The following is a 26,689-nucleotide window of genomic DNA, read 5'->3' on the forward strand; positions in this document are numbered from 1 at the left end:
TTACATGTCCTACCTGTACCTGAGGGATACCCTTATACGAATGTATCTACATCCCTCTCAGGGCTGAAAGAGGGGGAATAGCTTGAAAATCAAGTAGGTAACGATGCTTAATTCTGTACCCTGAATGTTATATTGTAGAATTGCCATCTGCATCACTCATGGACAGCCAGAGCTCTCTACTTGTCCCCCAAGAGGCAGGATATGCACAAAAGATTGCAAGTCCTGGAAGAAAAGCCAAATCAAACCAACTCCCAAAAGAACAAAACACTTCACTTCCATCATTTGAGTCCTTTGAGATGAGGACTCAAAATTAATTTCTGCTTTATATGCTTTCAACCTTTGGAACAGAGAGCCAAATCAGGAAGCTCTCGTTAAGTTTGTAAGCCGCAGGCAGAAAAAATGCTGGACACAGAGGTTGTTGACTAATGACACTAGAAAAAAAGAGTAGAGCAAGCAGAGTCCAGCCCCCAAGGCTGCCCGTTTCCACTGCAGCAGGCTAACTACATGGCTCATATTTTTGTGAGGTGTGCGCATTTATGGTTGGAGACTCCCTCTGCTATTCCAGAGCACAAAGTGAAATGCCTTCGTATTGCTTCTACAATGAATATAAGTAAGAAATACAGAACACAGCACTGTTGCCAGTTCCTTCGTCTAATCTGAGAGGTCAGTCGTGATTTTAAGTAACAACATACCCACCCCCTCCGCAGTAAAGGTTTAAGTACAGTTGTTTTGTGATACAGCAGGCCCCTTACCAGCTGCCTTGGGAATTTTCATGGTAAATGCAGCACACACACCACCTTGTTAATGTCTGTCTTCTTCAGGGAGGGAAAGGGAAAGGTGTTTTCAAGGCTGTACACAAAATATGTTCTTGAAAAAGGATGACTTCTCATCCTCCCATGGTTTAATGATTGCTAGAGGGAGATTCTACACCTTCTGAAAGGTCAGTGTATCCATACCCAAAATGTTATACCCACCAGCAGTACATTCACCTGCTGTAATGAGTGTTCTTCAAACAACGTCTTCAAACAACTTATTTTCTTTACTTTTTCAAGCATGGTTTCCAGCCAAGCCCTTGTCGGATGTATTGAGAGTTTTGGTAACAATTCTTATCACAATTTAGTTTCTAAAAGGACACGTGTTTTCTCTTGGTCAAAGGGAACTTCATGTTGGTGCACGGCTGCAAAGACATACATCGGCATTCTCCTTCCCAACCATTTCTTGAAGTCCCAAAGCATGGACATTCTTCCACACAAAAAAGTTACAGAAGGCCAACAAGTCTCAATGAAAATCATGAGAAAAGTCAGCAGAGCTTTAGGGAGGAGAAATGGAAGACAACATTTGGTGTCCCGCTTATAAATAACTTAAGACAACCTCAAAACACATACAAACAGAAAAATCTCATATTCCACAGATGTTACAAGATTCAGCGACCTCTTGGGGGCACAGGTGGAGGATAAAAGCCTTCACAGCTTACAGGCCTATAAAAAGAGAGAATGCAAATACATTAAAAAATAGTAGAGTACAAGCTTTCTCCTGAAGATTAGATGAAGAGCAAGGGAAGAGATCTAAAGATTAATTTTTATTTTTCAACCTAACTACAGATAAGTTCCAGCTATATTCTTGCCAAAGCCAAGTCAAAATACAGAACTTACTGCACCACACATCAGTAATTACTGTTTTAACAGCTGGAGAATTTTACTATGATCTGTCCTTAGATAAGCCTCTGAGGTCTGGACTTCATAGATTTGCACTGATTGGGCTAAAGGAATATTTACAAATTACTTAAGGTTGTGGTCGTCTGATCAAATCAAGACAAAACCCCTCAATACCTTTTATAAAACCAGTGCAGTTCTTACTCTGAGGCCAATCATAAATGTAAACAAGTGTCCTTTGGAGAGAACAGAAACTTGTGAAAATAAAGGTAATTCCCTCTGCGCTACACTTTATCCATTCCAAGAGGATCCTCTCAGCAGTATCAGGTCCTAAATCTCTGCCAGGAGCAGGATACTATTCTACCTGGGTCTGTGTTATTATGGGAAGCATGGTGTGCTTCGAGGGTGCTGCCCCTTGCAGTGTGGGACCCACAGCAATAGCATCACGATAGGCATGTTACCTCAGGAAACGAATCCCACCAAGTATTACAGATGAGAAATAAGGATCTTACAATCCCTAACAGTGTGCGTTTATAAATATTAGTCTGGCAGATTTTGTTCAAAGACCCGTTTGTTTCCCGCCTTGCTTTCTGCTCAAGGCTTCCATATCGATTCACTGGAAGCTCGTGTTTGATCTGCATTTTAGCTTTACCTGCTTGCACCTCGAGGAGGCACTCTGGGAGGCCTTTCTGGGAAAGGTTGCCTCTCTGCTTGGTGGGCAACTGGGCTGCGGCTTCTCGTTGCTTCTGGGACTTCATTGTCCTAAAAAATGAAGGGAAGAGGATACAGACCAGCAGAATTTCATTCTTGTTAGCTATCCCAACAGAAATGGATAACCATTTGTGCAAATGCAATGCCATCCCTGAGCTCCTTTTTTTTTTCATGAAAACAAAGTCATGTACTTAAGGACAGTGGACCAGTATATAGCACAAGTGAGAACTTACCTCACTGTCCCCTTCCATCCCACTGCTGACACTCAATATGCTTCGAGTACTGGAGCGGTTACTTGCACTACCTGGAGTGAATAAGCAAGAGAAAACAAAATTATTATTAAATCCTGGTGATTTATCTGCAAACCACTAACTCAAGACTCCTTCTAATCCCATGCTTACTTCTTGCAGCTTGATGTCATCTGCAAACTTGCTGAGGGTGCACTCAATTTCCCTGTCTATATCATTGATCAAGATATTAAACAGTACTGGTCTCAGTATGAACTCCTGAGAGACACCACTTGACACCCATTTTCATCTAGATATCAAAGCACTGAACTGTACCCTCTAGGTGCATCCACCCAACCAATTCCTTACCCACCTAACAGTCCACCCATCAAATCTGTATCTTATGACAGGAATGTTTCCTAGTCTGTTTCAGAGCTAAAAATGACAAGTCTGAACAAACAACTTTCAGCAACCATTTATGCAAATCTATTTAACTTGCATGGACTCAGAGAAGGAAATGTTTTTGCAATCAGTCATGTCATCTCCAAAGGGGACAGCAACTCACAAACATATCCTACACTGCTATGGCTGGTTGTAGTTCTATAGGGCTGTGCAATACTGGGACAATAACGTTCAGAAACCGATATACTGAGATGGAAGCTAGAGAGGTTTTCTCCTAATATGCAGTCCCTCCCAGGCTCAGTGAGGTAGCTCTATCAGTGGGTACAAACAGCAGCACTTAAGAGTGCTAAATACTGGGGTAGGGTTGGTTCTCACAATCATGTCACAGGAAGGACAGCCAAGCTGCACACAGTGAACTCCACAGGTTCGTTAATGTTTCTCTCACAACTGCTTACATGCACGTTACTGCTGTTAGCTGCCTCTGGCACCTATTCTGGATGTGTGCCAGCTATATCTTGCAAAGAACCACAAAAGTGGTAACCTCACTGGGACTCAGTTTTCCTTTCAAAGAATCAAAATTATCTTAACAATTTCTGCAAGAATTGCTCAGTCTGCAGTAACAGTAAGAATGTAGGCATTTGATTTGCACAAATTAAACCTATTAAAACCCAAAGATAATAAAAATGTGCAGACTGTCCAAATCACTCAAGAGGTCCCACAGTTACCAATGAAAAATCCTGTTCTTTATCTACAACAATAAAGGAAATAACATGTCAAGACTGGTTCCTAGCCTGCATTACAACTATGTCCTTCAGACCATAGGAGCACACTGTCTGCTGGAGTCACAGCAAGGGAGCATCCTTTTTTCTAAGAGACCAGCTGCCATCTACTTTTAACCATAGAGGCCAGTTGATATGCCTTCCCTGACAAGGCTCAAGGGAGTCTTTCACTCAGCTTTGAAGTTCTCCTCTTGCAGAGATGCAGATACAAGATACCCAAAACAACTCGATGTCTCTGGAGTTGCTTTTACCATTTTGAGAACAGCCAGCCTGAGGCACGCAGGGTTTGTGGTGACAGTGTCAGCACTGGGATTCAGTAAGAGAAGTCCTGTCCTGACCTGACTCTAAAGCCAGGCTGAGGAGCTGTTTTCCATCTAGTTTTCCTGTAGAGAAGGTGACACTCGGGGTTTGCTTACTTGTTGTGCTGGATGTGCTTTCTGTTTTCCAGTCCCCTCGCTTTAACTCCTTTTTTGGTGGAAAAAGGTTTTTCCTGGGGGCATACTCATAAATTCCACATTCTGGTTTCCCCAGCGTATTATGAGAATGTCGAATGGGCACTGTAATTTCCAAATCTGGAAGGGAAAATGAACAGCTCAGAAGGGTCTATGCAAGCATAGCGTCCGAGTGACACCTTTGCACCGGAGAACAACGTTAAACACAATCACATAAGATCGATCATAACTACACAGAATCATAGAATGGCCTAGGCTGGAAGGGACCTTAGAGATCATCAAGTCCAACCTCCCTGTCATGGGCAGGGACGCCACCTCTCGACTAGACCAGGCAACACACGGGGACCGAGCAGGAATCGAACCCGCAACCTCGGTGTTGGTCATTGTTGCCAGCACATGAATGATCAAGATTAAAATATCACATAACTAAAATACACATTGAGATATTTCTACCTGAAAGAGCCTATAAATACTGTTAGCTGCTTCATTACCACAGAATGTCAAAACCAGAGACTGTTACCTGCACTTTTGTCTTTTTTTTGCTTCTCCATTTGCCTCCTGGTTATGCTGTCTCGTAGCCGTTTCAGATTTTCCTAGAAACACCACAAGATATTATTTTCAGGTCTTTGGATAAAGGGGAATTAGCAGCTTTCTGACAATACCAGTATTACTTTTCAGCTGATATTGCAACCAGGCTGTAACAAAGCCTGCTAGACCTGGCTGAAGTCCAAACTGTGTCAACAGGTTTTAATCTATCCCCTTTAGAGAAGCCCAGTTTTTTCAGATGTTCATTGTGTATGTTAAGGTAGGTCAAGTTCACAGACTCACTTGGCAGCTAGAGATAAGTAGCACATTTGATTTAAAACTCCCTCTATTTTCTGTTTCCACTGTGACACTGGCACAGAAAGGAGACCCACGACCAAGTAACTGCACAGTCCTTTCTGTACTCATGAACAGACAATTCTGACTGCAGGGACAGAAGAGGCTGCCACACATCCCAGAATGTGTGGGACAACTTGGAAAGAATTCAGGATGTGCTCGCTGAAGCAAGAAGGGACAACTGGAAATGTCACTGGGAGCAAAGTCTTTTCACCATTGTATGGCACTAAGGAAAGAGGGGAGGAAAAGAAAAAAAGACAACTTTTCCAGCAGGGAAATATGTACATGTGTAAGAGGAGGGAAGGCCTGAATAGGCAGAAAAGCAGACAGAGCAACTGCTGTACTGTGAGGCGGGATCCAGAGCAGAGACTTCGAAAGCTGCTCATGGCATGAGGCACAGAGCACACCACTTCCTATCTGCTACAGACATCTACTGAAGTGGCACTGTGTTCTTTACTGACAGAAGGGGGGATTCCTCCAACTGTTTCTCCATAGAGAGGACACTTCCAAGTGAGAATCAGGAGGATTGTCCTGACAGCCCCCAAAACAGTGTTACACACCACAGAACAGCACCTCAAGTGAGAGAGCAGGCTGCTGCAGCAGGAACAAAAGGCTCCAAAAAGAAGTAGGCAGTGGGTTTAAAGAGGAAGACTCACTCTAACTTGAGAATGGAAATTTAAAACTAAGATTGCTAGTTCCTCCAGTCCTTATGCCAACATAACAACTCCCTCACCCAGCTGAACCACCCAAACACTGTGCTTTCACTAATGACTCCTGCTAGACCTTGCCCAGCTGCAAAGAACTAGTAGTCTTGGGACCATCAAACACCCAGGGAGGGATTTGACCATCTACAAGACAGGACTTTAAAGCCAATACACCATCTGGGACACTGAGAATTCACTGATCTGAAATGGATGAGAACTGACAAGCTAAATGTTCATCACAGAAGCCCCCTGCGAGCAGGCAGGTGCTAGGTGACCTCTAGAAAAGTAACTTAGCCAACTGGCTTTGGCCCGATTCCTAGTGTACAGATTCCACAAACTAACAGTACTACTGCAAGACAAACAGATCTGTAAAACAGTTACCTGCTTGCTGCTGCATGGGAGCAGCCCCTCTGTGTCAAGAGAGAGCTCTGATAGCTGTGGGACTGTGTTATCAGTCTTCCTGCTCCAGCCAGGAAAGAAACGTACACACACTGAACAGCTTGTGATGTACACCTAGAAAGACATCTGTACTTCTTAAACATCAGTGCAATAAGCCTGTACCTGCTGGAACCGGAATGATTCTGATCTCTTTTTCTGGTTCAGTTGCCACTCCTTAAAATGAAGTACAGCTTCATCAACGGTGAGTATGCCCATTTTCACTTGCTCCTGTAATGTAATCAGCTGCCGCTGACCTGGAGTTTTCATTCCGGCAAATGGATCATATATGCTTGATTGAGACATGTCCCTTACAGGCCTGACTATCGTCTCTGAAGAGAGAACATGAAAAATATTATTGAACTTGTGGCATCTACCTTCCTCACTGAATACAAAGAAACTCAAGCACCCTTGATATAGCAGAGATACAAAAAAAATCACTATTACAGACTGAAAGTTTCCCTAACCAGAGGAGTGTTTGGTCTTTATGCTTGCTATTTGTCAGGGCTAAAAGCCCATCTCAGAGGTAACTTTGTATGCAAATACGTCCCAGGGATAATCTCTGTTCTTAAAAACATAATTTCAGTGAACAGCACAAAACATATTCCTTAAAGTGCTCCGCTTCCTCACAGCAAAAATCTCTCTCCTCAGCAATCCACAAAACAGAGCTTTCACCTTGTCAGTCACAAAGCTGGACTCTTCCCTAGGTAATTGGTGCAGTATAACTCCAGAAACAGAAAGGTGAAAACTCATCCTGCTGATGTTGGGTCTTTGTAACTCATTTGCAACATAAGAAGGAGTTACCAACATATGAAATAAAGGCGCAGATGGGGCTCCTGGCGCTCTGATAGGGCACGTGATAAGAAGTGCACGAATAAGGGCACAGTTTTGGAACATCAATGGCAAGCAGTTCACAAAAGGTTAAATCCCAGGAAATAATAAACAGACAGTGGATATATCCAAAAGAACAAAAGTGGGACATTGACCCCACAAGGTAATATGGGTCACAACATAAAAAAGGACTTCAATGATCATTATGAACCTGACTAAGGATAAAGTCCAAGACAGTGGATATGTACAGTATGTGATAAACCCCCCGTACACTCTGCAGTTACAAAAAATTTCCAATATCATATCAGATCACAAAGGTTGAGTCATTCCTGTAGCACACTTACCCCCAGAGCCTTGTAAAACAGACTATTCTGTCACACTTCACACAGAAGAAGCTACCTCAGCAGATTTGCTTTTGGATTACTGGAAAGGTTTTCTGGATGAACTTCTGACTTACCTTTCTTAAACTTTCCTCTGGGGACATAGAGATTTTCAGGTCTTTGAGCTTTCTGTGCAAAAACTGTAAAGTAAAAAGTCTTTAGATGCTGAAATGCACCTCATGAAGACAGAACTAGCAAAGATGAATATGGGAAGCATACAAAATTCTGCACCCTACTAAATCTTTTGAAGAAAATAAGGTAAGGAGTTGTACAGTAAAACTCCCCTCCTATTGACCTCAAAGAATTTAGCTCAGCCATCTCTAAGAGAAACCCAGAAATGCTCTTCCCACAGTCCTGTCATGGGATGGGAAGGAGGAGTCACTGAAATTATTTTCCCACATGCTACTGTAGTTCTTGTTAGAACACTTGTGAAATATGTCCAAGATTTCCAAAACTGCCTAGCAAACTAAGAGGCACAATTTTCTTCAATCTCAATTACACCCCACTTCAGAGGGAGGTAATAAGGTATAGAATCATGTCCTATAGAAATGCTACTGAATCAACGATACCATTACAGAGCAGCAATGTCTCAATTTATTACTTTGATTGTGTCCTTGTAATATCAGGATCGTTTCTATTTATTTGGATTTGCTTACGCCGTTTGAAGGTAATCTGTTGTCCTACTGCTTTCATTAAGAGCAAGCTCAGGCCCAGACCTCAGTATACAACATCCTCACATTTACAGAACAGGCAGAAGATGAAAAACAGATCTGAAATTGGATCCCCAAGGTAACCCATCTCAAGCCAAATAATCCAGGGGTCTCAAAAACATGCAGATTTTCTTGGTGTTTATTCAGCAACTGCAGCCCATTTCACGGCCATTCATACAGTTGATTAGTTTACAGTTTAGGTCCTGGTACCCAACTTACTTTTGGAGATGTACAGCTCATTGTCCGGCTGTGGAGAGCTAGATTCTGGTCTTGGAACAGGAACTGGAGGTCTGCTAGCCATTTCCTGTGGAAAAGTATCTTGTTCCACTGAGTAGTATACATCTTCACCATACTGCTGGTAAACTTCTTCCTCTGAATGTGGCACATCCATGCTACTGCCTACATCAGAAGAGGGTTTGTAAGAAAAACAACATGGCCACTTCACTGAATACCAGATCCCTCCAGATGCACTACATACCAAATCCTTACCAAGCCAGCCATTTCACAGGCAAAAACATCCAGTTTTGCAGTGACTTAAAGTGCCAAAGCCCCTTAAGACAGGACTTGATAAACTCATGAAGATGTAGTAGCGTGTGAGTGTTTGCCACTAAGCCTGTACCATCTGTTCTGGTGAAGATACCATGGAGTAAAATCTCATAATTGTTTTTAAGAACCCAAGAAACAGTTAGTTCAATTAACTAATTAGCAAACTATAACAGTTAACAAATCACACAGAGCACTGTTTTCCAAAAGCTACTTGTGGTGGTCTACAAAGTACTACAGAGGATTATTCCTTTGCCTGAAATGAGCTGTCACCATCAGCTGACAATGTATGTCATCTCAGAACAATGTGTTTCAGAGGGAGCTGGGTACGCATGTCTGTACTTAACAGGCTCAGCTACCTTTACACCATCGCATCCTCTCCATTCTGTTTTCACTCCTATATGACTGTGTGACCTACTGTAGGTGATCCTGCTCGGGCAGGGGGGCTGGACTAGATGATCTTTTGAGGTCCCTTCCAACCCCTGACATTCTGTGATTCTGTGATGACTGCAATGCTGTCATACCCAATTTAAAAGCTAGTTGCCCTCTGTTTGCACGCTAGCAAAAATAATTAAGAGCCCCTGGACTAACTCCCCACTCTGTTACCAGGTCACAAATGAGTATCCTAACTACAGGACTAACCTTCTTTTAGTGTTGTTGTAACACGTAGTTGAGTCAATGCACTAGGACTGCCAGAGCACTGGTGTTGGCAGGGATAACACAACAACATGTTGAAAGTCCCAGATTTAGCCTTGCTGTGAGACCAACTGGGTCCCCCAGAAAAAGCGACCCTGTATCTCATGGAATCTGGTGAGGCAGAGTCAGGAAAAGGCTTGGACAAGCCAATCATGCTCAATGGGTACATCACGGAGCCAAGGTCTGGCTTTAGTCAGAGAAGGCAGAGGGAGCTCGAAAGCAGTAGAGCATCAATCAGGTTCAGGAGCCAGCAGCTCTTCTCCTCTTTCCAGGCTACTCTTTTCAATGGATGAACTTTTGAATAAAGCATCTACATTAAAATTCAGCACTAGCCTGTGCTGCTCTACTTTATACTCAGCCTCTACACATGAGGGGAACCTGCATCCACATCAGGACACTAGAATTCATTCCAATTACTAAGATAAGGACAAAAGACTATCTATTCAAATTCCTGAACTATATTCAAGTTCTGAATCTGAAATCTCTTCACATTCCTGAATAGATACCAGCTGTGTGCATACACTAACTGGTAGGCAGAGACTGGAACTAGAAATTACCCCTCTTTGGTAAGAAACTAACCCCATCACCCCACAAGCTGTTTCTTCTATCATGCCTCCTTTGTACTCACTAAGGCAAAGCTATCCACGTCAAACAATGTGGACCACCTCCTGTTCTGAACCAATCAAGGAGAAATATCAAGATCCATTTAACTGCTTTAACTGTGCTACTGCTATCCCTCTCTCCAAACAGGTCGTACCTTCTAAAAACTTGCGGAGCATTGAGTCTTTTGTAGTTAGAGAAACTTCATCTCCTGCAACTGGAGTGTCTGGTTTGGACTGAAGCATCTCTACATCTGGAAAAAAACAAAAGACCACAGAAAGATGAATCTGTTGATTATGCCTTTAAACATTTTGGAACAATGTAATGTAACATAATATAATAAAATTATGTGATATATCTCATTAGAGCTTTGGTTTATGGTGAAAATCAAAGAGGAAGGCAGGCATCTGACAAGAAATTCACATCAAAAATGTTCCTAAGTTCCCATGTTCAGTCCACTCTGCACAAATCTTTGCCAGCTGCCTGATGCTTAGTTACGCTTGAGGCTGACTAACACTGCTTATTGAGAAGTTCTGACAAGGCTCCAAGCAGGCACTGAGAATTAGCTATTATTGAGAGTGTGTTGGTCAGGTGAAGGTTTTGGTCTCTGCACAGTGCTCCCGAGAGGCCAAACCGAGCAGAAACTGCAACTTGGCAAAACATTAGACATTAAGGGCAATGTGCCCATGATACAGAAGATAGTATTTGTTTTGTTTATTGGATAAAAGACAAAACAGCTGGTCGAGTTAATTCATTGGACTGGAAGGTGTTGTGAGGATCAGGTGATAATTTACTATTGAGAAAGAAGTGCCAGCAAACAATAAAATACTTTAAGTCGGTGTTTTGACATGAAGAATTCTGATTTTTAAAAAATGGTCAACCTCACTGTAAGCGTAAAACTAATCCTAAGACTAAAATAAAGTGGTAGGTAACCATGCTCCTTATGATATTAAAAACAAGAGTGATACAAATGTACCGTTGAGGCTTGCTGATATAAGTGAATTGTTGGAGCACATTGTGAAAAATCTATCACTATGTAAAGTGGATGGTCTGGGTTACATGAAAGAATATGAAATAATTCTTTATAAATGTCTTTTTAATATTTGCTGACATTTCTTATTTTTTCCTGCAAAGCTGAGGAGATTATGAGAAAAGGTTAAGACTATGCTAGCAAGATGCTCACCATCAATCTAACATAAAGTTCATTAAAGTATTGCTGCACTACGTGGAATCACAGATTTGACATTTAGGCATCCTAAAGAATCAGCACTCCAGGCCTGTATTTTTCTGTAGAGCAATTTTTCCACCTTGCAGCCACCTTCATTATTTTTAATGTAGCTTTTAGAAATGAACCTGTAGCAAATAAAAGCCTGGAGGAAAGCCACTACTTTATGGATTTGGCAGCAGAATAGAACACAACAGGTGTGCAAAGTTTCTTTCATTCTCTGTGGAGGGAACAGTATCTTCCTAGTTTTGGCTGTTCTCTGCAGAATTACTAAACCAGCAGTGCAACAGGATACTGCAGAGTTTGTTTTCTATCACACAGTCAATGTAGTTAAATTCATCAAAATTAGTTTTCCTTAGAAGGCATGATTGCCGCCTCATTCATTACTCTCTTGCATACAGGTCTGTCTTGCATACAGATGAGGCCTAACATCCCACCCACATAATGCAATTGAAAAGAAGTTTTCAACTTCATCAATGACATCTTCTGTTCCACTTGCTGCAAAAACAGGCTAGCAAGACAGAAGTGACAAGAAGGTTATGACACAAACTTTGGGTATCACAGGAAAGGTCCCCAGATTTTCCTGAGGCTATTGGGGAAAGCTGGTCTGAAGGGTTAGCAAGAAGACAGTTAAGTAGTTCCTAGATGTCCGAATTCAGTAGATAAAAGATATTTATTCAAAGAGTTTCAGTTTCCCTTTGTAGAGTTTGAGGGTACAGAAGGGGGCTCAACCAACCTGCAAACAGACAGACATACAGAAGATGTGTTAGGACCTACACACCTTTCACAGCAGCTAAAATATCCAGTGTGGGTACCCATTAGAAAGTAATTACAGTGTTCCCCCTAGATGCCAGGTATTCCCGCACATGATGCAAGCTACCTCTTTACAGAGCCCTTTATTAGGCAAGACAAAGGCTTCAATGTGTGGGTATAAATCACAACTCAGTACTTTATAAGCAGTTATATTTTTGTGCACAATTCTCTCAGTTTACTCAAGGATGACATGAACCTTCTTTGCATTAACTACAGAAAAAATAAAAATCAATGAGGATAGTGTTGAAAGCTTGGTCTCAACAGAATAAAAATGGTAGAGGAGAAAGAGCACACACAACATAGCAAAATAAGGGCATCCCAACTTATTTCCATGTGAATTAGAATCTATTTTATAGGTGTCAGAGGGCTGCAAATTACAGACAATAGATTTTAGTCAGCTGAAACACATAAGCACAAACAAGGCAGTTTAGTTTCACACATATCAAACAGGTTTTCAGCACTTTCAGGAGTCCTTGGTCTCAGAGTCCCTCTTGCATACACCTCCAGGCTACTCAAAATACTTGTTTTGTAAAAATCAGCAGGAGGTGCTGGTGAAAGGAAAGCATTTTATCTGATGCCGTAGTTCATACTACCAGACTGATATGATGGAGGTAATCCTCTGTTCTTACTATTCAGCTGCTGTTTGCTACTGTGTGTGAGTGACTCAGCTAATCGACATTTACCTGCAACTTGCACCAACCTAGAGCATATTCTGGAAAATTATGTTTTACTTTACAGGTATTTGAAAAGTGTAATAGGAGGGAAGTGCTCTTTTGAAATGGAAACAATTAGATTAATGATAAGATATTAAATAAGGCAATTCAATCTTATTATCAATAAACACCAAACAAGGTAAGAGCAGTAGCTACTACATTCCCCACTGATTTTGTTAAAAGTACTTTATGATCTCCACTGCCCAGGGCATTAAGACCTGCCTGGGAAAGAATGCTCCCCTCTAGCAGGAAGCAAGGCAATGTTCTGCCCATGAATTTAAGCTTTTCAATTTTTTAAAAATTTTGTTATTTATCTCATAGCTTAAAGGGACAACGAGCAACTCAACACAGGTGTGTGCAGCTCTCATGCAACATCAGTTTAAGCAAAACTGGGCCCTTGCAGAGCTTCCACACTTTCTCTGTAAATGTCTCACCAGGACTAAATGTAGAGAGAAAAAAAAACCCCACAAAAGTGCACTGAAAAAAATCAGAAGTGGGATGAAGAATACAAGTACTAACAGAACTCCAGTATTTGCTACTACTTTTAACTCATACAATGGCTCCAGTCCTATGTTACCTTACTCTCAAACCAGTTCCTGCCAGACAAACTGACCCTGAGGTATGCAACCTTGCTTTGATCTCTGAAAAACTGTAGTGGAAGCACATCTCGATTACACTAAATGGGCATGCTGCAACAGTATGACTACAATTAAAATAGCACAGATATTGTCCTATATATCACAGTCATAACTACTCACATAAGGGCTACTCTGACTTGGAGAAAGTACCTCAGTAGAAGTTGATTATGATTTCTCAGGGAATTTTTCATCCTCACAAACCTTTAAGTCAGTACAAAAGCTTGAAGCCTTTATTTGTGACAGAAGTTCTAAACCAGACAGCACTCCCACTAATTCCAGTTAGGCTTTGTCTGTGTGCTGGTATTCTAAATAATATTGAAACACCTTCACTTAGACAGAACCAATCTGAGTGTTAAGCATTGTGCCAATTTGACCTTACCTGTCACAATACGGGTAGATTTTAAGCACTGTTAAATTCAAGCAAAGACTAACAGACTGCATAAGAAAAAGAGACTTTCAGTAAAAGACTCATGAGTGGAAGTAACGAAGGTTTGTGTGCAGTTGGAGAACTCCAGAAGAAGCAGGAAACACGGTCACATTCCTTGCTGAGGTATTAGAGATAAGCCATACACAGCATCTCACCAATAAGGAAAACATTTTAAAACACAGAATTATCCATCTCTGCTTTTCGGTAAAGAAATCACAAGTACCTACTTTAGGGACAGCTCTGTTGTTTATCTTTCTAGTCCTACTAGCCCTGCTGATCCCATAGACCTCCGCCACCCTGCTGATGTGGCTGGTGCCTGCAGAAATCTCTCCCAAAGGACACATGCCTGCTGGGCCTTTGCTACTGAGGAGCCTTGAAGAAAGTGGCTGACTTGGGCTTCAAACACACAACCTTTCCTACCCCAGAGCAACCTTTCCTAGCTCTCCATCTCCACAAGTGTCAGACAGGCAGGCTCTGTTATGCATATTCATCCAAAACACCAGCCAAACTCCCTCCTGAGATCTGTCAGTCACAGTAAGTCAGGGCAGAAAAACTTGTGTACTTAGACTCTTTAACTTTATGTGGTTTGTTTGACAGAAACAGGCAAGGAGACGCACACATACAAGCAAATGAGACAGCAGACTGATAGAGGTGGGGATCTTCAGCAGAAAAGAACAAACAAGCATCTTAAAACAATTAGTTCTTCCACTAACAGTCTGCAGGGCTGGCAAATGGTTTTCTTGACAGGGAGCAATTCTGATCTAAAACTGAAGCAATATGAAAATATTTTCAGAGAGGCTTTTCAGAGTCCACTTCAAAAGTGGCAAGTTACAGGGAGCTTGATTTGCACCCCTGTAATAAAGGAATATCCCTTGCATAGTTTCTGGGAGATCTGTACATTTCAGGAGTGGAAGAGGACAAGTTGGGCTTAATGGTTTTAGGATTTTTTTTTTTTCCCCATCCACAGACTTAGTGAATTAACCCCATTGAGAAGTGCACTGATTGCAGGCAGAGCTTTCAACATCTAACAACTCTCACTCCCAGTACTGCAAACAACAGCAGCTTTGTTGCTTAGAAGTCCAACCAGCCTTTCTGCTTATCTCCACCTGAAGGCGGAATAATTCTGGTTTTGGTAGCAAAACTACCCCTGCAGCAGCCAAACAAAACTTCACAGAAAAGAATTTATGATTTCAGACAGAGAACGAACAGTCTTCTTGACTCTGTAATCAATGAAAATGTGTTTTATAGCATCGTTTAATCTAGAAGAGGAGATAACCAGCCTAGGACAGAAACAGTTTATAAGTGAAAGTGTTCCAGTGAGAAGGCCTTTCGCCTGAGGCAGCACACTTCAAACTGCAGAAACACTAGAAGACCTTATGCAGGTACTTGTACTGCAGTAAGCTAGATTCTCTGCTTATTGTGGGAATCATAAAATATATTAGAGGAATAAAGCCAGACCAAATAGGCAGATAAGCAGAAACACCAAATTTACAATTTCTTAACTTGATATTTCCAATTGGTCTTACTGATTATTAATGGAACGGTGAAAAAGTTAAATATCTGTATATTTATCAGAATCAGCTCTACATTTGTAGCAATAAATCAAGTGGATTCAAATAATGATTTTTCAATTATAATCTTTTCAGTACACATTTCTAGATGTTCGCTTTCTTTTGTTCTCAAGCTGTTGAGGCAGAAGCTGAGCTCTTGTTTTTCAGCTTCCCAGTTGTCAGTAAAATCACATCTTACATAGTGTTATTTTCCATCAGTGTCTGTAAGTCAGAATGTCCCGACCTCCCTGGATTGCAGGAGGGAAAAGCACGACCTGGTAGAAAATTTGGTCTTTTCCAAACACTAATTCACTTGTTCAGGGTTCAGGGAGTCCTCAGAGCACTGAGGAACCAGTTCCTGTTCTCGTACACTGGCAATTAAAGAAAAGTTTCAAGCAATTTTATCAGCCAGCCAACATCAGAACTGGAGCATGGTTGGCCTGTGGTGAGAGCAGAAAAGCCATAATAAGCCCTTACTCTAAAACTCATCTGAGGTGCTACTGTGTGTAAGAGACACAGACCAGTTGAGGCCTCTTGAAAAGGGGCTCTGAGCAACCCAATCCACTTGAAGATGTTCCTGCTTACTGCAGAGGGGTTGGATAAGATGACCTTTAGAGGTTCCTTCCAAACCAAACCCTCTTATGATTCTATGATTCTATGAATATACATACAAAGATCTTCTGTGGCACCAGGAACAAATCCAGCCATGGATTCATAAAGCTCTTCATCGGAGCCAGGATTCAAGGAACATTTCATTAACAGATCAGTGGACAAGTGAGCCATGGATTCATAAACAGACTCATCTTCCTCGCCTTGCATCAGCTCTTCCTTAATGTGACTCTTCAGCATATCTGCAGTTTCCTGGAGAGGAATGAGAGCAAGAAAATAATGTTTACATCTCATTTAAAAAAAGAACTTGGTCCATCAAAAAAAGCGAAAAAATCTCATTCTCCCATCACTGCTGGAAAAGAAACTTCTAAACCCAGCCCATTCCCGAAGACTAAGGCTTCTCAAAGGAATTAAATCCCCACTACAGCTGTCTGGGTCCAACCTTCAAGATGCACATTGTAATAATAGGTAAGAAAGGTGAAATTAGTTGGTGCTGACACATTCTGTAAAGCTGTTACAGCCTCTCACCCTCTTAATTTCATGTCCTACTCAATGTCTGCAAACTCTTAGTACATATGCTATACTCATTCTAAAAATACAAATGCTTGTCAACAGCTATTTTGATGCAAGCCATAGCTGACCATAAGGGGTAAAGCTTGCCACATGCTGAGCACTTTCAAGAAAGCAAAGTTTCAGCTTTGGTGTAGATTCAGTTTCAGTTCTGTGGCATTAGCAGCAGCACGTTAACACCTAGAGTGAGAAACACAGACCCTTTTCTGTGAGATTAACAGGAAACCTCACAGTAGGCAGCTGTTCATGTAATACAGGCACCTTTCAATTCACAGGACAGCAGAGCCCTTTCTCAGTATTGCAACATGGGATGCAGGGAGGGCAGTGTAGGTATTCACCAAACCACACAAGGGAGCAAAATGTAAATCTTCATTCCAGCCTCCTCCCCAAGTTCCAACTATGTCACAAGCACAGCCATCTTAACCAGTTGCAGTACTACAAGATGTTCTTCCATCCACAACTGCCACCTCAATGGGCCTGCGTGTGAAAACTCTCTACACGTGCTTCCTCCACAGTCAAAACGGGTCAGGCAGGGAGCTCATGTGAGGCTTTAGGGAGGCGCAGAGGAATTTTAGCCAGAGAAAAACATTGGGTGAGTAAAGGAGTTTACTGGGCTTTTCAGATACCCCATACTAGTAGTGCTTCTATTCACTATCTTGCAGCGGACACACTGGTGCAGATCCTCTGTGTGCCTTGGTACCAAGCTGCAGACAGCTTAAGCAGGACCTACTCTTAACACAGGTCTGTCACTTTGCCGGTGGAGACAAGGAGATGGGAAAAGCATAGCAATGCAGTGAGAGGTTGGAAGGACTTTCTAGGCATCTCTCCCTTATCCCAATGCAAAGATTTTAACCATGCAATTTACAATTTCTGCAGTCCTCCTGATCTCAGAACTGGGAACCATTTTTATTTACTCTAATGTATAAGCCTAAATTCATGCTTATGTCAAGCACCAAGCCCCAAACCTAAGAACCACCCATGCCTCCTGCATAGAGCTTAAACACTACTCTAATTGGCTGGCAAAACCACACTAAGGCTGGCAGATCTATCAACCACCATCAAGACAACTCTTAGGGACAATTACGCATAACTTTTCAACTGAAAGCATAGGCAAATAAAACCTGCTCAAGAATTCACGTGATCTGAATCAAGGAGCTGCTTGTTATTTTCAAGCATACAGGCTGGAAACAACTCAAATGGAAAAGAAAGGATAAACCACACATACGCAAAGGATCCCACAGAAACAATTGCCTGGTACAGCTGGAGCCAAGTCCATGTCATAACCTGCAAAACTCAGAGTTCTGCTTTCTGGGGATGGGGTTAGTTCAAAGACAGTTGAATTGTGAAGTGGGCTCCTTGAGAGAACAGGTGAGGAACGGACAGCTACCCAAGTGCCACCTGCTGTGGGACAACGCAGAAGGGCTGCTGCTTCCTCTTACCACATATTCATCGATGAATTGGCGCAGGTCCTTAAAGCCATGCTTTTCTGCTATAGTGTTTGGATAGTGGCCATATTTGTTGGCCACACTGTAGGCTTGCAGTGCTCCAGGGCACGTAAGCAGCAAGGCAGTGAGATTCTTCAGCCCGTATCTTGCAGAGAAGTGAAGCAGTGTTGGCAACTCCTCATCCCTCTGATCTGTGAGAACAGGAACCTGTTAGAATCTAAGTTTCTCTCTAGCAGCAACAGAGCCAGTAGGCGAGATACAGAATTCCCAGCAAGTGTACAGACCAAAGGTGGTGTGAAAGTCCTAAAAAGTGTATCTACAGTTTCAAAATGGAGCTAACTCTGCACAAATAACTGAGGTATCTAGTGCATCTCCAGACTTAAGTCTTATGACCTTTAGTGAGGAAGCTGGTACTGTAATAGCTTAATGCATGTAGGATCACAGGTTTGCAAGGACCTCTTAGTTCATCATTCCAGTAGGATCCAGCTGCTGTAGGGCAACCATGTCAAGGTGCCAAACAAATCCAATTGCTGAGTGCCCACTGTGCACCTTACACCAGAGCAGAGTCATGGGGTTGGGGAAAAAGGACTGGGCTGGGGAGAAATGCCACACAGGACTAGGAGAGGAACAAGGGAGAAAATGAGAGACACAATTTGGGGAGTATCATCTTTTCATTTTGGTTGTGTTTGAATCTCCCTAGAAAACTGCATCTGTCATAGTGCAAGGAAGTGAGACTGATGCATATAATAAAAAAAGGAACACATAACCCAAATGGCAATTTCCCTTCTACAGGCATCACCAGAAATTTAGCTTCCAAACATCCAAGATTTTTGAGGTAGCATGTGCAGGTACCGCACACCGCAGTGGTAAAGTACTCTAAGGTAAAATAACTGATATAGATGAAATTTTAAAAGAAAGCAAAAATCTTTCAACTTACTTGTTGTCATATCTTCCTCTTCTAGCTGGTTGATTCCAAACAGGTGTAAGCCACTGGCAGGAATGTTCTTCTTGAGTGACTCAGTCAACAGTTTGTCCAGTGCCTCTATGCTGTATGGCACAATTTTAAAAGCCTAGAGATAAATGGAAAGTGATTTTGTTTGGAGATTCAGTTAAGGTGAGCTTTAAAACGTGTTTCTTTATTTAGTAGAAAACTGTAGGCCTAAACACTAAAGGCAGCAATGCTCAGGTCAAGTAAAGAACATTCCTGATCCAGAAACAGAGCATCAATAACCTGAGCAGGTGAGAACCACATGCTCCACAACAAGACCAAGTAAAATGAGAAAGTCACTCATGCAACTGGAAGCACAGGAAACTGTTACTTCCTACTTTCTTGCCAGGTATAATCTTACTTCTGAAACTGTTCCCATGACGTGTCACTCCTGCTCTAAGTATGAACTAGTCCATCTTGAATTGCTCCAGCGCACACTCTAGGTTTGGCTTTTGGACTCATTCTTCGCCAGGGACTGGGAAGCATGCCTATTCCCGAAGTATCAACTGCTCCACAACTTCAAATAAAGGGGAAGTCAGTCTCCCCTGCCCCAGGTATGCTGATGACTAGCAACACTACTTTTTCAGCTTCTGCTACAGGGCTGATCAGGGACATACCAGCAGATAACAAAGACAACACACCTGGAGAACTTGCTTATGCAAGCTTTACCCCTCCAAATAGGATTTGGGTATCTCAACTGTGCAATATATGATGTGAGAACTGAGGACTGTCTTTAAAGAAGTAAGTGCTAAGAATAAACAAACCATTCATGCCACTAGTATGAATCTTTGCTACCTTTTTGTATCTTTCCCAAGAACCCTTAGGTACAAATTTCCAAACAATTTTATGGTACTTTCTGGTATATCAAGTTCTGTCATCCCAATCATTTCAAGTCATCAAGGTCTACATGTGAGTATCGACTGACCGCTTTTGTTGTTGTTAGTTGGATAGCCTGAATCACCTTAGCCAGCTCTTTTCTCCAGAGACAGAAGCAGCACAAATGCATTTGCTAAAAGGGGATGTTATACAAAAGTCCCTAAATAACCTTGCATTTCCTCATTTCACAAGAGCTACTTCATGGCATGCACTTTTGCATATGTTCACTTGTCCAGCCTCTGAAAGAGCCGCTTGCTGGAGTCATTACCTGACACATGAACTGTACCGGGTTGGCTGCATTGGCCAACAGACTGCTGATCTCCTCCATGTCAGTATGATAGATGATGCTTGTTTCTCCCACCATCAAGTCCCCTGAATATATCTGTAGAGGGACTATCCCAGAGGTTAAATCTGTGAAAAGAAAGAGAAGAAATCACCATTAAGAACAAACAATTGGAATGAGACTGCATCAAATTCCCTTAGGATAGGAGGAGTTTAGAGATACTGACAGTGAGACACCAGAACAGTTTCTGTTGTACTGAATTCATGAAGAGTCAGGAAAAAAAGGAGATTATGTTAGTCTGAACAGTAGGTAAAAAAGTAGTTTGGAACTATCTTCTTCATAGCTATGTCAACACATACCACCTGTAACCTGCTAGGTCCTCTGCTAATGGAAGTCCAGACCACTAACATTAACACTACAACACCTCAAACTAGAAAGCTCCACATCTCTCTGCTTGGCATTCTCTGGAGCAGTCTCTAAACTGTGCCATAAATATGAGAGCTGGGGAAGAAGAGGAGAGAAACTAGAGCGGTAACTTGGGATTTGGAAACCCCTGTCAGCCTCACTAGCATCTGAACAAAATCAACTTAAAAGAATTCCAGCTTTGCAACTTTACCCATGCACAGGATTTATCTCCTACCTGCCCCTTGTGAGCCTCTTGATGTTTTGCCCAGTATGCATTCATAGGTCTGAACTCTCTTTGAAACACAAATTTCTTGAATTCCACTGAAATTAACCTTTCCCTGCTTGGCTGTTAACAACTCAGGAAATTATGAAATAGGTACAGTCACGCATGAAAGAAATAAAAATTATATTTCTCTTACTGCAAGAAACTGCAGAGCTTACATAGTTGTACACTCCACCAATGTGAGGGTCACGTTTATAATTCAAAGTGCAAGTTAGTTTCCACAGTCATGTCTAAATTATAAGTCTTGATTTAAGGCAGGTTAAACTGAACATTTTTATGTAGATAAGGTATTTTTTTTTAAATTAGCCCACCTTACTGACTTTACAGAAGTTGCTATAATGACTATTAGCCTCTTTTCTCAGAGCTGGCACTACGACTCTTCAAGAAGACAGATCAAAGTAGATTAAATAAAATCATGCTGGGACACTACTAGCAATCTGTAATCCAAAATCTTGCTCCTAAAGTCTAACCAATCTAGTTTAGACAATCTATGGTTTTGTAAATGTAACTAACTGGAGTGACAGAACATATTTCAATTAAAAGGCAAGCCAGGATAAACAGTTTCAGCTCTAATCACAGACAGATCATCACATATTAAGCACATCCTGTTATAGTCATGCAATTATTTACTGGCACTTACTTTCTCTTGGTGCCCTGCCACTGCTCACGTGGTGGTGGTTGCAACACACAGTTAAGTTCAAAGTGCTCTGCAAGCTGCAGTCTGGTCTCAGAACATACAGTAAGGTGTTTCCACAGAGCAACCCTGCCACGGCTGAGGGGAAAACAGAGCCCCCAGGCAGCAGTCTGTCCCAGTTCCTCATCACAGAAGCATCACAGAGGAGAACGCAAGGTCAAGACTTCCTGGCCTCAAGTTTTCCTGCATTGCAACCTTTACCATTATTCCTATGGCACTTTTCAGGACAGGCAGGTTGAGATAGAAAGGAAGCAGTGGGGAGAGGAGAGGCGTGAATCTCAGCCCAGCTTACTTGGAGCCTCCACAGAGATCGTGTACTCATTCTCCATCTCAGCCAGCACACGCACAGGTGACGCATTCTCTGGAGAGAATTCAACTTCAGTTTTCACTTCACTATCTAGTTTACATTTCATGATAATATAAACTGTTGTCTGTACCTAAGAGAAAAAGGCATTACAGCATGCAGGTTCACACCATAAGAACGCTTACTTTGTTAAGTCAAGGATTTGGTTGTCATTACAACTAACGCATAAATTATCATCTGCATTTTTATAGTTCTGAATGGTTTTCAGAAGCTTCTTCGAGTCAGGGAGTAACTGGGTAGGTGGCCTCTTTCTAAACAGAAACAAAGGAATAAACTTGGACTTTTTGTATCTATACTACGAAATGCTTTTTTTCAGACAGGAGGCCATGATCCAAGCTCTCCAGAGTCATTTGCAGGACATGCACCAGTATTCTGACACTAGACTGCATCGAGGCTGTAGAGTTAATTGATTCATTACAATCACCTTACTCCACTTGCCATCCCTAAATCTCACCAGAATGAGATGGGGAGTCAAGAGCATGAACCTGCCTCACAGCACACAAGACAAGAAGCTATGTTAATGAAACTATCTGTCAATAAGTGACATTGCAGCCTAGACAGCACTGGGTGCTGCCTGATCCCAAGCTACTTCTGGACTTAGGGAACCAAGCTTATGAAGCAGAGACACTGAGGACAGGGGGCTGAGACAGAAGGTGATGGAAAGGGAATTAGGTACTAACTCCCAAACCTGTAAAGCCACCCATTACAAAGCAGCATAATGGGTTGCACCAGCCCACGGTAAGCCCGAAGAGTGGACATACAGTACCCCACATCGTATCCGGCCAGGCTGCACCACTGGATGGTCCCCAGTACTCTTGAATGATCCATGTTCTTCACTCATGGCAAATCTGGGGGAGTAAACTGGGTTCTTCTCGTCTTCTGTTTCTGTATCAGTCACAGAGTCACAGCCTGAGTCTAAAAAAAAGCATACAGAGTCCTGTTACATCACTCACCTTTGCTGAAAATGCGTATGACATACAGCCATTCTGAGAAACAGCCAGGGAGATGGTGGGGTTTAACTTGCTATTCTTCTCAAAGTAAGCCTCAGAAAAGGGGATCTAGTTGAAAAAAGTGGAACTACAGAGCTTCTTCTTTTTTTTCCCTTAAGAGGATCACTGGGAAACATTCACAAATACACAAAAGTGCTGGAGTAGCACTGAACGTGCTTACAAAACAAACAATGCCACTCTTTGCTGAGGTGGATAGTTTCTTCTCATGTTAGATAGGAAAATTAGTATGGCAACACCTAATGTAAGAACGATGGGCAGCTGGGCCCATCTGACTCCAGACGTGCTCCAAATACACCATAGAACAGGCAGCAGCCTTAAGTCTTCCTCTCCTAAAGTACAAGAAGAAAAACTTCTCTTTCATTTTAGTAGTACTGTTAGTTTTCTGGATCCTGCTTATGTTGGTCACCACAACTCCCAAGTTCATTATTCTATCAATAAAATACAACACAAGGCAGTAGCCTGCAGGGATGCTGTTCCTCGAGCAAGAACTACAAGCTCCTGTATCTATATAAGAGTGAAAATGAAATATACTAGAGCCTTTGTATTGAAGAGTAACAGTACTCTACCCAAACAGACCCAGGAGTAAAAACATGCAATCCTATAGCCTGTATGTACACAACAATGTTCTCATTCCTGTTCCCCAGTAACTGCATGGATATTGATGGAAGAGCAAGCAAACTTGTCAAGGGTTAGCACTGGCTACTAGACAGACTGAGAGATGTTCTCTATTAACCCCTCTCCTCAAAAGGAAAGGGAAAAGGGAATAAGGGAGAGCGGCTTACAGATTGGAAAAGAAAACTAAAACAGTCTTAATGAAACAACACTACTACTATTAAGAAAATAATTAAATATAGACAAAATCAATACCAAAACTCCCCTGATGAATCACCACTGATGCTGCCAGGCAGGCAGGCACCAGGAAACTCCCAGACTGGGCTCAGCTGCAGACAGGAAATGAGATTCAGGAGCTGGATTTGGGAAATAGTTTCAGGAACTCACAGGTTGGAATCGAAGGCAGAAGAATGGACAGAGCCCTTCTCAGACATCAGCCATTGAAGAAGAGGGCTTAACCCTTGTGATCCCTCATGGAATACTTTTGTTGGTCAGATTTGGGACACCAGTCCTATCTGTTCCTCCCCACAGGTGTGACCTTTTATTTAAGAATGTTTTACTTTACAGCACCGTAACATGTCACACAAGATCCAGCAGCGACCTTGGTCACCAGAAGAGCAAGCATAAGAAGAGCCGTTCTGCATCCCAATCCCTGGTAGTAACTAGAAACATTGGGCATTATTACTTCTAGAAGCAGGTGCTGCCTGCAAAAATATGTCCTTAACTTCAGAAAGTACAGCTTCTTAGAAGAGACCGAGATGAAAAGTAAAATCACTGAACAGAATTGGTTCTGTTCTAGGCCACATCAGGACAAAACTGAACTGCTATCACTAGCTGCAAAAAACCCTAGCAAGAACTAATATAGATTATGGGTCTCCTACCTCTGCTAAGAAATGCTTTTCGCAAACAGAGAAAAAACAGACTATTTTTCATCTAGCACACTACTACTTTCTAGCTCTTTATTCATGATTCATATCATTTTCCCTGTCTCCCAAAACTTCAAGTGAAAGTCACTGACTTCCCATTGACAGAAGACTAGTGTGAATTCTTAAAACTCTAATCTCTCACGGCCAGAATCTTCCAAACCTTGTAAAACTGTAGAGCAGTCAAGCATTTAAGACAATATTTGAGAAGTTATTGTTTTTATAGTACTTACTGTATAACACATCTGTAAAGAGAAGTACATAATATCTACGAGATAAAATCTCAGATTTGCACTGGCAGAGTTTTTATATTAGTAAGAAATGTTCTGTTTAAAATGCTCAGTCCTGATGAGGAAGACCTAAGCAACCAACTGCACTAATCTGTGCCATCCATGCAGTGAGGCTGCCAACAGTTCAGGTTTTGCTCAGAATCCCTCAACCTCTGGGAACATCAAGCTTCCACAAATCATGAGAACCAAAGTTATTAAAGCAGGCTTCTGTTAGGTGTTCATGTCCTGCTAGTTTCAAACAGTGAAGCTAGAATTCAGTCAGGAATTTAAATCTATATATGTATTTTCTATATATTTAGATAGGATTTTATGAATGATATTTACACAAATTTTCTTTCAGGAGACAGGTTTTAAGCCACAAAATGTCAGCAAATCATTCACCTGAAATTTTTGTCACAAATAGTGGTGCACAAATGCTTAACATCAAGCACGTGAATCACTCCACATGGCAGATAAGCCTACTCACATGAGTACAAGTAGATTGCTGCTTTAATGTTTGCTGTAGGAAGAGTAGAGCCAAAAATCTGCAGCTCTAAAGTTCAAGTAAGGCATCACCACCAACATGAACATTTCAGACATGGACAGAACTGTACGTATAACTTATCAAATAGATTTTAATATTGCAGCAACACAAATCCACAGATTTGACTAAGAGACTACTTTGACACAAAACTATGCACTGAAGGTGGTCTTTTGGATTTTCAGACAGTAGTACTAAATATTACAAAAAACAGACTGAGGTTTTAAATTCCTTAACTCAGTATTTTGATGCTGCTCAAAGTAATCAACTGCAAGAGCCAGATCCCAGTTTTGGGAAACTCTTCTCTTAGGAAAGGGCAGATCACATCCACCTGGGAATGCCCAGCTGCACAGGACAAAATCAAGCAGTGGTCCCACATCCTTCCCTTACATGATAGCTATTGCGTCAGGCGTTTGGCACATGCAGAGCAAGACACCACGGCTTTTGGAGAGGAGGAGAAGAGGCAATTGTTACTAGAATAGTGTCTCTGTAATCTCTGTTGGTTATTTCCAGTATGACTAAATCAGAAAAACTAAGCTCACCACAGATAAGAGAGAGCCAGTGGTGACCAAATTACAGCAAAGCATTAATGTTCCTGCAACATATGCACAAGCTGACACTTGCCAGCATCCTGATGCTAAGGGTATCAACCCCACTCCAATATGGAATCACTAGTGTGGTAACTTGTACCTCACTTGCCCAGCATATGGTTCATTTCAGAGGAAAATGAAACTTAAAGCTGTGGATCTCAGCTACAACACCTATAGTAAGCAAGGACAAGAGGGGAGCAGGGACAGAACAAGTTCCCCAATCTCTCGGCTTTACTGATGTTATTTGATAATAGAAAATTAATAGAAACATATTAACAAATAAAGAATAACTTGAGCTTTTAAGAAGTTCTGGTATTGCACTTCCGCATTCTTGTAACCGGGTTGACTGCCTGGAGGTCATACGTTAGAAGAGAGCTGTTAGGTAATACAGGAAGAAAAAAGCAATGTTAATCAGTAATTGGATTAACAGCTGACAGAACAGGCATTCCAGGTTTTGGGTATGAGTTATTCATCCGTTTTTTTCATTCAGAAAATTCTGAAATTACCAACTTCCCACACAAGCAGTGAAACGATGCTGTGGTCATCTTGCAAGTTTCAGTCATGTGCTACTGACCTGTGCACATGCAAACACTGGAAGGGAAAATCATCCCATCACATCTATGTTCTAAAGGGATGTGTTGTTAGATCAGGCTTCCCACTCACTAAGATATTTGAGTAATGACAACTCATTTGCACGTACAGATCTGCAATTATGTCACTGTAATAACACCCAGGCTAGAGAAGCCATTACGGAGGAGAACAACAGATTAATTAGAAAGTGAATACCTGAATTGAGCTTCTCCATGAGTAGCTGCCGTAGGTCAAGAGCCTGTGTTTATAAATGGCTCTGCCTTGACTAG

General features: G+C 41.8%; 1 protein-coding gene across 1 annotated transcript; it reads right to left on the reverse strand.

The window, feature by feature from the left end:
• Positions 1-1,349: 1,349 nt before the first annotated feature.
• PIK3AP1 (phosphoinositide-3-kinase adaptor protein 1) lies at positions 1,350-26,689 on the reverse strand. The gene is made up of 16 exons (XM_009865439.1): positions 26,616-26,689; positions 22,651-22,799; positions 21,813-21,957; positions 20,124-20,266; positions 18,929-19,061; positions 17,986-18,182; positions 16,039-16,228; positions 10,159-10,254; positions 8,382-8,561; positions 7,530-7,592; positions 6,368-6,573; positions 4,744-4,816; positions 4,188-4,343; positions 2,597-2,667; positions 2,305-2,414; positions 1,350-1,478 (listed from the first exon to the last, which is right to left on the reverse strand). The coding sequence occupies exons 1-16, from the start codon at positions 26,632-26,634 to the stop codon at positions 1,424-1,426; spliced, it is 1,986 nt and encodes a 661-aa protein (XP_009863741.1). The 5' UTR covers positions 26,635-26,689; the 3' UTR covers positions 1,350-1,423.

This window comes from Apaloderma vittatum, unplaced genomic scaffold, assembly GCF_000703405.1.
Source record: "Apaloderma vittatum isolate BGI_N311 unplaced genomic scaffold, ASM70340v1 scaffold20472, whole genome shotgun sequence".
Taxonomy (NCBI): Eukaryota; Metazoa; Chordata; class Aves; order Trogoniformes; family Trogonidae; genus Apaloderma; species Apaloderma vittatum.

Bases quoted from the DNA above. Each gene is read 5' to 3' on its own strand.
- PIK3AP1 (XM_009865439.1), bottom strand. The intron at 21,958-22,650 runs GTACTGTATGTC...TTTTTCTCTTAG, and splicing joins CTGGCCGGATACGATGTGGG to GTACAGACAACAGTTTATAT. The intron at 2,668-4,187 runs GTAAGCAAACCC...TATTCACTCCAG, and splicing joins AAGCACATCCAGCACAACAA to GTAGTGCAAGTAACCGCTCC.